Source organism: Lagopus muta, chromosome 3 (assembly GCF_023343835.1).
Source record: "Lagopus muta isolate bLagMut1 chromosome 3, bLagMut1 primary, whole genome shotgun sequence".
Lineage (NCBI taxonomy): Eukaryota > Metazoa > Chordata > Aves > Galliformes > Phasianidae > Lagopus > Lagopus muta.
Genome location: NC_064435.1, coordinates 45,808,883 through 45,826,276, shown reverse-complemented (window position 1 = coordinate 45,826,276; position 17,394 = coordinate 45,808,883). Strand labels below are relative to the sequence as shown.

The 17,394-nt window shown below is 38.8% G+C and overlaps 1 protein-coding gene across 3 annotated transcripts in view; it reads left to right on the top strand.

Moving 5' to 3' along the window:
• Positions 1-17,394, top strand: part of TTC39C (tetratricopeptide repeat domain 39C) — a 32,993-nt gene that overhangs the window by 12,002 nt on the left and 3,597 nt on the right. For 2 of the 3 annotated variants that reach the window (XM_048940792.1, XM_048940793.1), the window contains exons 3-12: positions 728-856; positions 1,531-1,645; positions 5,123-5,477; positions 6,756-6,924; positions 10,696-10,789; positions 11,948-12,055; positions 12,645-12,754; positions 13,565-13,688; positions 15,269-15,366; positions 16,261-16,365. In XM_048940792.1, coding sequence (XP_048796749.1) covers positions 728-856; positions 1,531-1,645; positions 5,123-5,477; positions 6,756-6,924; positions 10,696-10,789; positions 11,948-12,055; positions 12,645-12,754; positions 13,565-13,688; positions 15,269-15,366; positions 16,261-16,365 — 1,407 coding nt within the window. Of the gene's footprint in view, positions 1-727; positions 857-1,530; positions 1,646-5,122; positions 5,478-5,522; positions 6,408-6,755; positions 6,925-10,695; positions 10,790-11,947; positions 12,056-12,644; positions 12,755-13,564; positions 13,689-15,268; positions 15,367-16,260; positions 16,366-17,394 lie in introns of those variants that run through there. The other variant, XM_048940794.1, reaches the window with a different exon arrangement.

Genomic DNA, 17,394 nt, shown 5'->3' with positions numbered 1-17,394 from the left:
GTTACTTGTCCCTAAATTCTTTCTGAATTCGTCCAGTGATAGTTGGTCTGATGCATGTTTTCTTTTTTCTAATTGGTTTTTCCTTCTTACACATGTAGGAATTCTGGTTCCTATTTACTTATTATGCAGTAGCTGTCACGTATTACTGACTAGGTTGCCCAAGGAGGCTGTGGATGCCCCATCCCTGGAGGCATTCAAGGCCAGGCTGGATGTGGCTCTGGGCAGCCTGGTCTGGTGGTTGGTGACCCTGCACATAGCAGGGGGGTTGAAACTGGATGATCATTGTGGTCCTTTTCAACCCAGGCCGTTCTGTGATTCCATTATTTCTATGGATGAGTTACATAAAAGCAGTATCTTCTGCATGGAAGCAAATGGTGCCTTACGTAACAAGAATTGAAAGCAAGTTTTCACAGATTCCTCTTGCACTTAATGCAGTGTGACAACGTACTCAGTTTGATAGCATATGAAATTTTATTAAGACAAGGGGAGAAGTCTTAGTTAATAGGATCTGGTCGGTTGTATGGTTTTGGTAAGGCACGCTCAGGTTCTGGTTTGCTTCTTTGTAGAAGTATACGTGCTGATGTATGTGTTGATGTTAATACATTAATGAAAAAGGAAATTTTGTAGTCAGATTTCATGAAAGCTTTCATCAAAACTTCCTGCAGCTTTTGCAGGAATAGTAATATTTCATTTTTATCTCCCAAATTTGTGTTCTGTTTTTTGGCAGAATGCCATGATGACGTTTGAAGAGGAGAAAATGCAGCTGGCATGTGACGACTTAAAGGCTACAGAAAAGCTGTGTGAGAGTGACGAAGCTGGAGTTATTGAAACAATCAAGAATAAAATTAAAAAGAATGTAAGAGCATTATCTGTAAAATGTGGAATCATATATTGGATAAATATTTCTGGAAACTTCCCTTCTGTGCTTTGTTGGCTGTTGTTATTTTTTTTTGCTAGATGGTTTTTGATATATGAAGAGCAGTTCAGATAAACAGTAAACGTAGAAAGTAAGTTGAACATCACAGTTTGAAATCTTAAGTGTCATACAGTAGTCACATTTAAGCATTTCCTCTTTTAAAGTGGGATGTTATGTTAATGTTAGCAGTTATTTTCATCAGACCTCAAATTAGTGAGCTACTAGAGTTATTTCAGGAAGCTCGTAGCCTGGCTGATTCAGGCTGAGTTTCATTCATACACGCTCTAGCAATGCCCAAAAGATAAGATTGAGCCTGCATGAAAGTGCCAGGCATATTCATAGGGAGTTTTCCCCTTTCTAGATTTTTCATTCTAAATAATGAAGGAAGAATAAGGCATGCAGACTGAGAAGTAAGACGTGATATTGATAGCAAATATTCAAAGTTTTCCTACTTATTAATCAGGAGTTTGTTTAATGAGTTATCAAAGAAATTTTAGCATGGTTTTGCCCATGAAAATGCTTGCGGTTGGTTTTGGATTTGTTAGTTGTCAGGTTTAGACTAGTATTCTTTGTTATCTTTGCTAAAATTTCTGTGCTTGTGTTATTCCAAACAGGTCGATGGGCGAAAATCTCCTCTATCCATGATAGATCGTCTGCAAAGACAAATCATTGTAGCGGACTGTCAAGTCTACTTGGCTGTGCTCTCGTTTGTAAAACAAGAATTATCAGGTGCATTGTGGCTTTAATGTTTGTATGTATTTTTTGCATGTTATCTTTGTAGTAAAGCTTGACCTTAATATGGCAAGATAAGCGTTCACATCAATTAAGTTGATTCTGTTTTAACAGAATAGTTCCATTTGAGACAAAGGGTGAGTGTCCCCAGTTTGGTACGCTTGGAGAGGTATTTTTCTACCATTGTATATGTAATAGTATGATAAGTAAGTTGTATTGGTACAGATTACAGCTTTTCCTCCTTTTTTTTTTGGAACCAACAGATTCACCTTAGATTGGTTGGAATCTTTTGCATAGTCCCATACAGGTGTTAGAGCAGTTGGTACAAAGGTGGTTATCATCTGTGTGCTACTTGTGGCCTGCATGAGAAAAGAGGCTATAAAGAGCTGAAGCCCAGCCACCTGTGTGTCCCATAGGCATTATGGCTGTGACGACACAGATGACAAGATGACAGTGAAAGTAATTTTAAATGAACCATGTTCAAGTCTAAACTGCTGAATCAGTTCTTATTCTTTGGTCACCCAGGTGTGTCCTTGTGTGCCAAAGAGGTTAATCCCGTCTTATTGAATACAAACCTCCTTGTCTCATCTGAAAAGCTGCTCAAAAGGTTCTTCTTATGCACAGTCCTAAAACACTCCTTCATCTATGAGTTTACAGGGAAGGTGGTACAGGTCACGTACAAAGGGAACACGTTTCCAGGTTCTTGTAAGAATTAGTGAGCATCAAGAGATGGCAGCCAGAGCAGGCTATCAGGGAAATCCCTGCTGGTCAGCTGTAAGAAATTTGGGGAAATAACACTAAGATCCTTTGTAACATTAAAATCTTCCTGTGAAGGACAGAGTTACTTCGGTAAGACAGACTTGGTTTCTTTCAAGCCAGGTTGGCTAGAAGAAATTCAGGGCATGCTTTTGATTGCCATGTCAATGTCAACTGCTGCAGAAAGGTTTTCTTATTTTTGATGCTGTTGTAGGTCTTTGTTTTCTTTTTCTTTTTCTTTTTGCCTCCCTTCCTATCCTCCAGCTTTGTAAGTGGGTTGGGTACTATAATTGAGTGGTGTGTGTGCCCCTTCTCTCCTGTCTACTGCTCAGAGAACTGAAGTGGGTAGCAGAGATCTGCAGAGCATGCACTGTATTTGGGTCATTCTACTGAGGAAAAAATAAACCTGAAATCTTTAGTTAAAATTTGAAGCAGTTACATGCAGTGTCAATGACTGTTAGTTACTGCCATTGTGATGCCATTTAGCTAAATAGTTGGGTCAGTTATTTCAGGTTTTCTGAGTGTATTATCTTTCTGATTATGTATAAACATCTTGCTTTCTGTACTGAAATAGCAACCAGATTACTGAAAGGAGTCTCATTTCAAAGTAGTACAGAGGCAGATACATTTTGCTGATCAGTGGATGATGAGTGAAAAATTTTGTAGGTTTTTCTTCCCGAAACAGTTTGACAAGAAGCATATGATGACATGCAAGCTGCTTTCTCATATGCCTAGCACATTTTCAGTTTTCCTCTCCACCCTCGTGGATGTAACAAAAATAGTTTCATCAAGAAGTCACTAATACAGCAACTTGCAGTAGCTTCCAACAGCAATATTGAACTACCTTTTCTTAACTGCTGTCGTGGACATGATAGCTACTTTGAGAAGTTCTTCCTGAAAAATCTCAGCTTGGTGATTGGGCTTGGTTTCTTTCTTACGTTTAAAGAATCATAAATTCAGTTTTTTATTGTATTAGATGATTTTATCTGAGCATATCAAATCTGTAAATCTCCTGCTCTTAACAAGCTGTTAGTGGCAGCTCACTGGTGAAGATAAAGCCTCGAGTTATACTATTTCCCACTCATGTCAGTTCTGCTTGATGCCCATGCCTGAATGTAGTACTTTTTCAAAGCTATTAACAGTAATGTGATCTATAGGATAAGTAAAACATCTTGGTTATCTTATTGGCAACCCTGCACGTAGCAGGGGGGTTGAAACTAGATCATTATGGTCCTTTTCAACCCAGGCCATTCTATGATGATTTGTCTATTGCTTTACTATTAAAAGTTGTTGAGTATTCATCTTGTGGTGAACCACATAATTCTTGAAATATTCTGCACAGCCAAAAAGTGACCTAATTGCTGAGAACTGGACTAACATAAGTCTCATAATGCAGCTGAATCACGGCAGCAGATTTGCTTTTATTCTTGTAACTGTTTAATACGGAGCTCAAGATACAGGATTCTTTTTAAAGATGCTTTCTGTTCACGTTGACAGCACCCTTCTGTCACATCTGGGTAAATAAATGTTGCCATCTTTCTCACTGTAATTTGAGATTATCAAACCAGCTTTGCATAAACAGAATTGAAAAAGGAGTAATCTAATCAGTGATGAATTTACTTTTTTATTATGTCAAATACAGAGTGGCTGGGAATCAGCATTTTCCTGTTATTTGACGTAAGCCACAATTTCTGCTCTACTTCTGACATCACTGATAACGCTGATCTCTGCAAACTCGGTGGTACCCATTTAGAACACCACTGCTCTGTCCTTTTATTTTTTCTCATTTTCAGTCCTTTAAAACCTCTGTCAGTGCAGTTTGTAATTCGTGAGGCTTGAACACAGACAGAATGCTTATGTCAGCTTCTACAGTGAATGCACACAGGTATATTCTCTGTTTGCTTTCTGTTCACCACTTCTGCTATTCTCCATGGATGTGCTGTAACCAGGATGGGTGCTGTGCAAGCACAAAGATCAGGCATCATATTCTGCTGTCGTGTCCTCCTGTAGAGTGGGCAGGAAGGCTCAGGCTTCCCATTCTAAACTAGGAATGGTCAAGACCAGGTTTTTAGGGACATTTAAGTACCCAGCTTGCATTTGAAATTTAAGAAGCCAGGCAACTGAAACGTATTTGAAAACATAGATTTTTAGTCTTTTTTTTCCCCCTTTTCTGTTTTTATCAATTATTTTTTTTAAATTATAAATTCCTGTATTTCACAGTTTGAGGGATGGGGGTAATAATGATGTTGAAATCCTTGTTGTCTGACCCAAGGGAAGGATTTTTGTTTCTTTTCTCCATTTTAAGTGTTTTTCCATAAACTTGCTTTGAACGTGATTTGAACTTCAGGCAAAACCTCTTTCAAACATTTCTCTGCCAAACAGTGATTTTGTCTCTATTGTGCAGTGGGACAGAATCCTGCATGGAGCTGTTTTGGTTTCTGTATTTCTTCCTGCCAGTTGTACTGCTGGATAGCTGCAGGAAAGTCCCTTTGTGTGGTGCACTGTTTAAAGGTCTCTGAGAAGCACTGAAGTTTGTATTACTCAATATGAAAGATCTCTTGTACGTGACAGTAGCAGCTCGTTTTGCAAAATCCTTTGTGCAGTGTTAATTTAATGCTGATGGAGAGCATCCTGGGATACGTGAAACAGCATTTCCTCCCGATTGTGTTCCGCTTCTGAAACACCTTTCTTGAAATGTTTTTTTTCCTTGACATTTAGCATACATAAAAGGTGGATGGATCCTCCGAAAAGCCTGGAAAATTTACAATAAGTGCTATACGGACATTAATACGCTACAGGAGATTTATCAGAAGAAAGCTACTCAGGAATCCTTGACTTCTGACGCTGCAAATGATAATCATGTTGCTGCAGAAGGTGTAACGGAGGATTCGCTAAACAGACTGAAAGGTGCTGTTAGCTTTGGATATGGACTTTTTCATCTTTGCATATCCATGGTGCCCCCAAACCTGCTCAAAATCATCAACCTGCTGGGTTTTCCTGGAGACCGCCTGCAGGGGCTTTCTTCACTGATGTATGCAAGTGAAAGTAAGGACATGAAGGCCCCTTTAGCTACGTGAGTAGCTATATTGAAATGCTTTGGTAGATAACATAGTACTGAAAGTAAGTAAATGGGGGAAAAAAGATCAGAGCCAAAAAAAAAAAGTCATGTTGCTTTAAAGAAAACAACAGCAGGTAAAATAAACTTGCAGCTTGTTGTTTAATATGCCATGGTTTAGTGAATTCATCACTTACTAGTGCACTAGATCTCTCTGCTGACAGTTGTTTGTGTGCTTGGGGTTTGTTGGTGTTGTGCTGTATTCTTCAGCTCCTTTTGTTCTGGTGTCTAGTAACCCATATGTTAGTAAATACAAACATCCCTGGAATGCTCAGTAGATCTCTTCTATGGGGAGATCGTACCGTTTTGTATGAGAGTAACTGATGTCAATTATTTATCCTTAATACTGACCAACAGTCTTTCCAGTTTAATTTTAGATCTGGGGAAAATTGAGTGTTTCCTTACTGTCTTTTTGTTCTTTGACCTTTCATATACCTATTTTTCTCCAACTCTTTGTATTACGTTCAGGTCTTTTTCTTAGATGAAGGGTTACTCTGATGTTATTTAAAGCTATTTATGAGAACAGTTTATCACATTCTCTCCAAATTAATGCTTCTATTGTTGGACCTACTTTAAGTAATTTCAGATGTCGCTTCTGAAATATTGACATCAGAGCTAGTTTCTTCTGCTTGAGGAGATATATTTCTTAAAGATTAAGAAATGTTAAGAAAAACATTAAGGTTAAATGTTCCTTTTGATTTCTTTTGTGTCATTTCTGGGGGGGAAAATGCAGCATTCTTTTCCCCAGCGTGATGGTGAAGCAGGTATTCCTTCAGCTGGCCCTGGGAAGCTCTGTGCTCTGCCCTTCTTTTCTTGTGAGTGATGTAGGTCATGTAGATGTCTGCCCTTCCAAACACCAGATATACTTCTGTTTTACATTGATTTCAGGTGTGTATATGTGCTGGGGAGTGGGGTTGGTTTGTGTTATTTTTGTTTCCCAGTGAACGATTACATTCTACTGTTTTCCTGTGGGTTTTCCTGTTTTAAAATCCGTAGGCTTGTAAAGAGTTAATGGATATGATGCTTTCATACGTACTATGAGCTTGATGGTTACTTGCCTTTGGTTAAGTGCAGTGAATTGTACGTACGCTGTGTGGTGGCGCATGGTGGTAGAGTTGTGTTCTATAGTCAGGCTGTATAAGAATTTAAAGATGCCTCTCTTTTGTTTTTCAGGATCATTATCTTGAAATCTCTGTTTATGAGCTGTAATCACTTCTGCTCTTGTGTTCCTTTCAGATTAGCTCTGTTGTGGTACCATACAGTTGTTCGCCCCTTTTTTGCGCTTGATGGCAGCGATAACAAGGCAGGATTGAAAGAGGCAAAAGAGATTCTTGCAAAGAAAGAATCTGCTTACCCAAATTCTTCTCTGTTCATGTTCTTCAAGGGAAGAATACAACGATTAGAGGTACTGCATCTTTCTATTCTTTTGGCTGATGTTTTCCCCATCTCCTCCCCCTGCTATCTGATGTTTTTCTGATGTGAATGAACTGGGCAAACTTTAATAAATCGTGACTGAAGATACGGATGTACAGTAAGATAAGTGAGAAGAGAGGATTAATTTCTTCCTAGTTGCAGGTTTGCATGCCAAATCAACCCTTGTGCTCCTGTCTGTTTTATTAGCACTTTGAAATTCTAATTCTTACACTATTATAACTCTGTGCTGTAAGTAACCTTGTTTGGTAACTTCTTGTGGTACAAATAGGCATTAGGGTTTCGCTTGTCAAGCTGAAATCTGAGTATTAGCTACTGAGTACGTAGCATTTATCTTCTGCTTTTCATTTTATGCATTGTTCACTTACAGCTAAATCATCTTCAGTAATTTCCCTCGTATAATTGCTTTTGCATTTAAGAGAACAAAACAGGATGTTTTCTGTTGCTATGGTGAGACATGACCCAGCAGAATGCATTCCATGGAAATGTGGTTGTGAATGCTGTTGCAGAATGGTATTCTTCTAACATTGCAGCAACCTTGTGGCTTTTGGCTCAATTATTCTTTAAGAATAATCCAAGATGGTAAAAGTACTCCAGACAACTGCACTGCTGTGTTTATCAGTCCAGAGTATTTCTAAGGCATTTAGGCATTTCTAAGGCATTCATCATCAAGGAAACACAACCAAAGAGCACAAAACGTTCTTCTCATAATTTAAGAACTTGATATTGGTGTCCATTCTTTTGCTACAGTTTGCAGTTAATTATCACAAATGCAGCCTAATTTTGAGGAAGGTAGCTGCAGCAACAGAACAGAAGAGCAGTCTTCTGTGGCCTATATCATTTTGCAGGCATCCTCTTGCATGTGGCTTATTTATTGTGATGCGTTTCTTCTGTCATTCTGGAAGCAGTAGAGAATTATACTGTTGCAAGTGTTATTTTAGAGTGCTTGTATATAAAATGGTGCTTTTTACAGATGTCAAAGTCTAGCTCCAATTAAAATAGTGCTAGAGGCCACGTGGCAAGGTTAACAAAGTAGTTAGCTTGAGTAGGCAGGATACCATTTGTTAGGCTCTGTAGCCATGCCATGGTCAGCAGAATGCTTTCTAGTTGCTAACAGGAATTTGGTCCTTTCCTATACACACATTTGTTTGCATGGGAGCTGACCATTCAACAGTTGGGTTTTTTCCCTGCTCTTGTTTTGTTTTCATGAGTACTGTAGTGCTGAGAGATTGTTGAGTGTCCGTATAAATATTGCAGATTTGGGCATTGGTTTGCAGCATTTATCAAACTATCTGAACCAGAAGTGTGCTTACACTCACATTGTAACTAACACACAGCTAACTAGTTTCTACATCATGGAATGCCTTAGTTTGAAGAGACACAGAAGTTCGTCCAATCCCACCCTGTGCCATGGGCAGGGCTGCCACCCAGCAGCTCAGCTGCCCAGGGCTCCATCCAACCTGGCCTTGAGAGCCTGTAGGGATGGAGCACCACAGCTTACATGGGCAGCTGTGCCAGCACCTCAGCAACCTCTGAGTAAAAAATTGGGAAAAACAGTGTTCTGGATCTGATGTATTTCTGCCTTTTAGCTTGCAATATTGCATTCTCTTTTATGTAGACAGCAACACCTTTTAAGGATCTTAGTCTGCTTTTATAAATTGGACAAAACAGCCCAAACATCTTAAAAAGAGACTGATAGCTTCATGTGGAGGGAGGTGAGGGCACAGGGCAAAACCAAACTATGAAAGAATCCTGAATCGAGCAAGGTCACTTCTCTTTGCCCATATTCTGGGTATGTATATATAAACACCTCTTTGGGCTGGGACGAAAACAAAACAACAAACAATCTCATGTTCTGGGGCTTGATCTGTTAGATTCTGACATAGTTGAAGGCAGAAAAATTACCAAGTACTCCTCTGACTGGCAAAACACCACTGGTTTGCTCAGGTGTGCTATAGTGTTCAATCTGCAGAGTAATAAAAATGTCCAGTGATATTACATTCCTAAATACACTGCTGGCACATTCTCTTGATTTTTTTCGGTTATCTTTTTCTAATGTAGGGTTGGGGTAGTATGGAAAGGAGAACTAGGCTGGGCAAGAGTAAAAAGAAGCACTGAAACTGAGAGTGAGTTTTTTCAGAATGAACTTTGTATTGTCTTTGTATTATGTTCAAGAGAAGAATAAGTAAAGACCAAGGAATTACACATTTGTGTGTACATTTGTATTTGTCTAACTCTCATTATTTTAACTGTAAAAAGTCAGCTTTGATGTTCTACTTGCTGACTCATCTGCCTGTATAATTCTTACATTCTACTCTCTGAAACAGTAAGTAGGTGGTAATTAATTTTATTTTAAGAATTAGCAGTATGAGTAGAAATTTGTATTTTGCATGTTGTCCCAGTGCCTGGAGATAATTGATACTTTCAGTTATTGAGGAATATCTCTGTAGCATGCTCACTGCGCTTGATGCTTAAGGAAAGCTTATGCAGAAAACACTTGGCACTTGTTTTCAGTTTTTTCTGATAATGTGTGCTGAGGAGCATGTGCTGCTGTAGAACAGAGCAAGCTGTGTATTGCACAGGCTCCCTGATAACTTTGAGGGCAAGTATGCTCAACAGAAAGGCAGATGGGTTACACTCTTCTGTCATACCCACAAACATCTTCATTTAGTCATTGTTTTGTTTTCTAAGTATTCAGTGTTTATACTGTTACAGCTACTGTAACTTTGGCAGTTGTGCTGTCTTGATGCAGTGTAAAGCATCTCAAATGGTTCTCCCTGAGGAGACAAATGAGGAAATTGAATGAAATCCTCTAGAGCTGGGCAGGGGTAGGGCAGGGAGCAGTGGCATGTCCTAAGGTACAACTCTGCCAAGTTTTACAGTGAATTTCAGACTTAAGAGTGAACAGAAGGGATACAGACACTGGTCTCGAAGGCTGAGAGGTTATCTTAACAGACTGGGAGTTGTGGGTGATCATTGTTACATTATTAAACTCCTCCAGTATCCTTCCACTTCCCCCTTCTTTCTCTCTTGACGTGACTGTTTGAAGGCAGGTTCCATACCATAGATTCAATTTTTATTTTTGTATGTGTTAGAATTGATTATTATTACTTTGCAAGTACGTGCTTCGTGTTCTTGTGTAAGATTTCATTTAAATATAGATATATAGATATATTTTATAGAGTTGTTTTTTATTAGTGATACTTCCTTTTTCGCTTTTAATTTGGTTATTGCATTATGTTTTCTTGTTATTGTATTACATTATATTGTTAATATGAAATGTGGGGAAAAATCCTTCAGTATAGGACCTATTTAAGAGGTGTGCTCATTGTTGTAAATAAAGGCTTTGTCACAGTTTGTCCGTGCTTCCATTCAGAAGTGATCAGATGTAAATAGGTGGGAGGAGGGAAGCTGGCCAAAGTGCAGTGTGTAGCTGGTATGCAAAGGAGTGTTATCCCTTCTCTTTCAGTTAGCTGCGTGGTGACTTTTAATTGGTTTCAAGTCTGAAATCGGTGTTGAGTTTTTCCTCTCACTGGGATGTTTTGCCTCTCATCTAATCAAACCTGAGGCTGCACTCTGTATTACAGTGCTATCTGTTTTCACTGCTTTGTTATTTTTAAACTCATATTAACACGAAGCTGATTGTGTTCTTTAAAATGTGATGGATGATTTGATTTTGATAACTTCAGATGTATTAATTTTTTTTTAATCTTTTTTCCCCTCCTCCCTCTTTCACCTTTGTTAGTGTCAAATCAATAGTGCCTTGGCTTCGTTTCATACTGCTTTGGAGCTTGCAACAGACCAAAGGGAGATTCAACATGTCTGCTTATATGAAATAGGTAAATGGGGTATCGTTATGCTATAAATATTTCACTTTCAAGTTTTTACTAATAACTTCAATAAAGAAAAGGAACAATTTTGGTTAGGGTTATTAAAAAAGGTTTTAGAATACTGGCTCCTGTCTCGACCGGATAATGTTAATCATAGAATCATAGAATGGCCTGGGTTGAAAAGGACCCCAAAGATCATCCAGTTTCAACCCCCTGCTACGTGCAGGGTCACCAACCAGCAGACCAGGCTGCCCAGAGCCACATCCAGCCTGGCCTTGAATGCCTCCAGGGATGGGGCATCCACAGCCTCCTTGGGCAACCTGTTCCAGTGCGTCACCACCCTCTGTGTGAAAAACTTCCTCCTAATATCTAATCTAAATTTCCCTTGTCTCAGTTTAAAGCCATTCCCCCTTGTCCTATCACTATCCACCCTCACAAACAGCCGTTCCCCCTCCTGCTTATACACTCCCTTCAAATACTGAAAGGCCACAACGAGGTCTCCCTGGAGCCTTCTCTTTTCCAAGCTAAAAGAAACCCAGTTCCCTCAACCTTTCTTCATAGGAGATGTGCTCCATCCCTGTGACCATCAAATCATCCTGTCTTCTTATTTGGTTGAGTAGCACTCAGCAATTGTTTATAATTTTCAAGTTCTCTGAAACTGATCACCTGCAGAAGATTATTTAAAATGGAACCCCTGTTTCTGTGTCAGAAATGAAAAGATTCTAAGGGAGCTTCAAAGATTGCAGGACCTATATTTTGTATTTCATTTTATGCTGCTGATGGAAGGAAATTAATATCAACAAAAAGTGTCATTCTTTTCTCTGCTTTTAATTTTCATGGAAATCTTTATAGTAGAGAAGCTTTAAATGTGTCTGGTTAAAGAAGATAAGGGAGCTGGTGGTAGCTAAGGAAGAGCTTTTGGTGTCTGTTTAGATTTGTTGTTAGTGTGAGTTGGTCTCCTTGTTTTGTACAGCACGAATAACTCAATACTTTGCAGTTAATTTAAACAAGATTTAAAATATATTATTGATTAGTTTTGGTTTTAAATTTTCCAGTTATTGGTATAATTGTTAAGCTAGCTCCAGCTCTCGTAAGCAGATGGTATTCTTCAGTAATGGTTACACCACGTTTGAATTACTGTGCTTTCATTAAGTTGGTCTCTTTTAGGCTGGTGCAGCATGATAGAGATGAATTTCAAAGACGCCTTTGAGTCCTTTGAAAGGCTTAAGAATGAATCCAGGTGGTCTCAGTGCTATTATGCTTATTTAACAGCAGGTGAGTATTCAGTAATGGTTGCAAGTGATAAATCAGTGATGTGATGTGGTACTTTTGGTGTTGACTTGTGCTCTTAGAGTGTTCCACACTGCTGCTTATGCAGCTGTCAGACTGTACTTACGTAATTCTGTTTATGCAATTTGTTAATGCATGTGTATATATGCCCTTGCCCTCCAGATATGATTATTACATGACTATTGCTAAGCTGACAGCATACTGAAAAGATTTACTTCATAAATCCTTAGGTGTTAGGTGATACTGTGTCCTTTAATGGGTATGGAAAACATACAGACTTGTTAATGATCTCAGAGCATACCTGGGAGAGTTGGGATTTCTGTGTTCAAGTCCCGCTCTAGGTCCTTTGCAGAAGTGCATGTTTTTTTTTCCTCATAACTCTGATGTCTGATCTTTTTCCCTTCCCTTCCCTTCCCTTCCCTTCCCTTCCCTTCCCTTCCCTTCCCTTCCCTTCCCTTCCCTTCCCTTCCCTTCCCTTCCCTTCCCTTCCCTTCCCTTCCCTTCCCTTCCCTTCCCTTCCCTTCCCTGTTTTTTTAATCCCAGCAGTTAACACATTTTTGTTTCTGTGTCATAGTTTGTCAAGGAGCCACTGGAGATGTCAATGGTGCTCAGAATGTGTTCAAGGAAGTTCAGAAGCTTTTCAAAAGAAAAAATAATCAGATTGAGCAATTTTCAGTGAAAAAGGTTTGGTTTAGCATAAGCTGACTTGTTTCAGAACAGTAATTTGATAATTGTGTTTCATTCTTTACCGTTATTTGTTTTTTGAATGAAGTATCCATTTTCTCCTATTTTGCTTTTGTTGCGTTAACGGGAAGGATTCAGGGGAGGAAACAAAAGTAGTGTCATATATTTTAAAGACTTGGTAAACAAAATGTGAATTGGCTTTTCAGCTGAAATAAATATTAAAGATACAGATACACAAAGAAAGGTCTCAGGCCAGGCTGGATGGGGCTTTGAGCAACCTGGTCTAGAGGTATGTATCCCTGCCTATAGAAGGAGGGTTGGAACTTGATGATCTTAAAGGTCTCTTCCCAACCCAAAGCATTCTATCATTGTGATTTTCTCTCTAGATTTGTTTTTCCTACTCTTTTTTTCTTTCTTTTTTTTTTTTTTTTTTTTTTTTTAAATCTTTTTATGTCAAAACCATGATTCTTTTGGAAAGCCAAATTTGTCCTGTGAGTATCACCCAATTTAGGATTTTCAGATGTTGCAATGTCAGCATTCTGTCAGTACATATTTGGGACTGTGAAACAGAAGAGAACAAATTTAGGCTGCAAATAAAGAAGCTTTGCTTTTTGTCAACATGTAACCCTTAAATTAAATAGAAAGTCTTTTTTATTAGTCTGAAATTTAACTTGCCAAAGATTATTTTTAAGGAAATTGTTGAATGCTTTCATGCAGCAGTTCCTATTTGATAAACTGTTTGTGAGTATCATGTTCTTTGTAGAAGGGTAGATGACAGATCTTTCTTTCTTTTTCCTTTCCAATTTGCAGGCAGATAGATTCAGAAAACAAATGCCAACCAAAGAGCTCTGTGTCCTGGCATCCATTGAAGTACTGTACTTATGGAAAGCCCTTCCAAACTGTTCCCTCTCCAACCTACAGCATATGAGCCAAGGTATAATACAGATTCTTGATACAGTTATTTATTTTAAGTGAGGTATGCCGTTTGCTACAATCATTTAAATTGTGTGGTAACAGTTGCAGAAGTATCCCTAATTTTCTAGTCCCAAAACATAATTGTGAAGCTTATGAAATCAGATTTAATCATGTAAAAAGAAGCTCTAGTATTTTTTTTTTCCTGTAGTTTTCCAGTAGAACAGTCCATTTTAAAGGTTGCAAACAGTAGACACTTCTGTCCTGCATACTGAAAAGCAATATAGATCTTTCTTATAAGCTCCCAGCTGGTGGTGCACATTTTAATGTGACATAGCAATATGGATTAAAATTCAGAGATAAGCTTCTTGTAAGGCTTGACGCTGACAGATGGGTCTGCATCAGCAGTCCTTGGTGGTAGGCTTTTTGCTCAGCGAAAATGTTGCTATACATCATTTGTATCTCAGGAATGAGGGGATGATGGAGTTTTTTTTTAATTTGTTTCCTCTCTTCTTGGTCAATGTTTACTTTTCTGAGGGCTTTTCCTTGGGGCTAGGAGCTCTGGTTTGTAGGGATTAAGCTGTATCCACGTGTATCTTTGTAAGTAAAATACCAGGTAACTTGAGACTTGTAATAAAAATGAGACTCAACAGTGCTACCTTTGTGTCCAAATAGTGTAGCCAATCCTTAGTTATTCATAGGTGGTTTATTTGGTGACCGCGGAACTGGTTTAAATCAAGCAGAGTTTATTACATGAGGCAGAACGTGAAGTTAAAGGAGCTCTACTGTTTCCAGACTCCCAGAGCTCCTTTTGAGGGGTTGAAAATACCTGTAGGCACCCCTGTTACTGGGGTCTCTAGAAGCAATGGTGCAGACAGGTGCAAATGGTTCCTTGTGGAACTAGCCTTGATGTAACAGCTGTTCTGAATTGGTGCTAATAAGCCTGATTAAAATGGAGCCTGATTCATTCAGTGATGGTTACGTGCATCAGTGAATACAGCGCTATGCAGCTGAGTCACAGTCTGGCCCAACAATTAGCCTTAGCTACTCATCAGCACTGGGAATTATGATGCCAGAATTCTCTCATCTGGAGTTGTATGTCTAGTGTGGATTCCTGTGTCAGTCACTTGCCTTTGGTTTGGAACAGATAAAGTGTATCTGAAATGTTTGGATATTTTGCCCTGTTCTCCTTGAACCATGGACTGCACATTTTTTCTTTCAATGCCTGGGACAACCCAGTTGCCAGTAGCACCAGGAGGAATGGATTGTTTCTTAACTTTAACTTTCTAGCTGATCATTCAAGGACAAATGGAGAGATGTGTTCTCTTCATGTGAGAGGAATGCACCAACTGCTTGTGACTTCAGAGGGCCGATTCATTCCTGACAGGAATTATTACATTAGTGACAGATTGCTTGATGAGATTGACACAAAATGGGTTGTATTTAAAGGAAACTAAATTACTTTGACGTTGATTGTTACTGGCATCTCACAGTTTCTGCTCAAATTTGGTCATTAGAGTAAAAAATCACTGTAGATTGCAATTCTTATCTGAGGAGAGATTTCAATCCATCTTGTTTGTTTATTGGAATGTTTTCATTAAGCTTGTCAGGATGTTGATGATTCATCAGCTGTTGGTTTGAGGAATTTGCTTCTCGGTGCCATACACAAATGCCTGGGAAATTCTGAAGATGCTGTTCAGGTAAGTTGTTAATTATACCGTCAGTTGTATTTTATGAACTATGATTTTATTAATCAGTAAATACTGTTGAGGAAGTTTGTTAAGCAAACTGCTAATTTTCAATCTATTGATCAGTCTGTTATATGAATTCTAACAGAATATGTTGGGTTCTTTTCTGAATTTAGGCCATTCTATTGTAAAAGCAATTGCCCAATGTTGAGCAAGCATGGCAGTTAATGTGTCCTGAGGAGCAAGAGTTAAGTGGGAACTGGGGTGAAGATTGGAAAAGTTCTTGTACTGCTGGGTTTACTCAGTACAAAAAAAGAAAATCAACTAAAAACAAACACAAAACTTGTTGATGGACCTTTTGAAGGCATGGATGTACTGCTTCTGCTCTAGGGCTTTTGAGCTATTAGACACTAAGAGGTGACGAGAGATTAGCAAATGCAAAACAATAACTCTGCCTCTGTAGGCGGAACCTCTTTTTTTTCCTTCCCTCCCCAGGTCTGAATACAATTTACATAAGGAGCTAGAGAGCTGTTGTTGCTACTACATCTCCCTCCCACCCCGCCCTCAGAAGTAGTTGAAATAATCCGTGTACTTAATCTCCAAAGTTAAAGTTCCTTGTCAGTCTTAATAGTTTCAAATATAATGTTGAAAAAAACCCTTGACATGGTCCACTTATTGCTTGTAAAAAAAAATGCAAACTAGTAATTCTGCCTTGATTCATTGGTGTTAGCAAAAACCTCCCCGTCCTTGCTTAAAGAATCTGCACCATTGGAAATGTTAACATGTTCTCATGTTACTTTGGCTAATTTCAAATGCTTGAAGTTGAAAGGTACTTTTGGATTTTTAAGTGATCTTCTATTTTAAGATGTTATTTCAGTCTTTTTTTTTTTTCTTTTCTTATTATAGTACTTTCAGCAGGCTGCTAAAGATGAGCTGTGCCGTCAAAACAACTTGTACATCCAGCCATATGCTTGCTATGAGCTTGGCTGTCTTCTATTAGACAATCCAGAGGTAATGCTATCACCTATTTTTAAACTCTGTAAAAAATATATATATATAATAAATGCGGTGCAGAATCAGCACAGCACTGTACAAGCAAGGAAACAAAGTTGATGGGTGAGAAGCTTAATATATCTGTTGGTAACACTGTAACGCAGTACTTAGTTGTTACTGGGTTTTATTTGTACATGAATTATTAGACTCTGGGATTCTTCAGAGGAGTTGCTACATTCCTGATTCTGTAGCAGTAAGATAAATGTGTGCAAACCTGTCTTTCTGTAGCTGTGATGTTTATGGACAGTCAGCACTGAAGCAAGAATTTGATGCACTGGAACAGGTTGCCCAAGGAGGCTGTGGATGCCCCATCCCTGGAGGCATTCAAGGCCAGGCTGGATGTGGCTCTGGGCAGCCTGGTCTGCTGGTTGGTGACCCTGCACATAGCAGGGGGTTGAAACTGGATGATCTTTGTGGTCCTTTTCAACCCAGGCCATTGTATTATATGATTTTGATGAGCAAAGCACTGTATTTTGATTTATTATTTATTCCTTCTCACCAACAAGTTTACACTTGTTGTAACTGCTGCTAAGTAGAATGGTGGCAGGTAGTGAGGTTATCTGAAGGTTCTGAGAATTAGGAGCATTTTCTCTATCCTTCTTGCTTTATATATAGCATTTGCACACAGTTAACAGGCTACACGTTGTGTGTTTCAGGGCTGAATAAGCCTTGGCTTGTAGCTGCTGCTGAGAAGCTGTGGTAGATAGCACTTAGTGTGTGAAGAAAGCCACTTCTTGTGGCACTTGGTGAGGGAATAAATACTGCTTGTGTTACATGAGATGGGGTTGGGTGGGGAAAAGGAGCTAGAATTAGAGGTAAGTGGTGCTGTTTTTAGAAGATTGCACTCACTAGCTTGAGATATCGTGCAGTTCATATTTGAGAGCTCTGTAATGACTGTGAAAAAGATGGGAATAGAATTTTATAAATTACCATTACTAGAGAGGATAAGTGTATTGAAGACTATGCATATAGAAAGCACACTTCTGT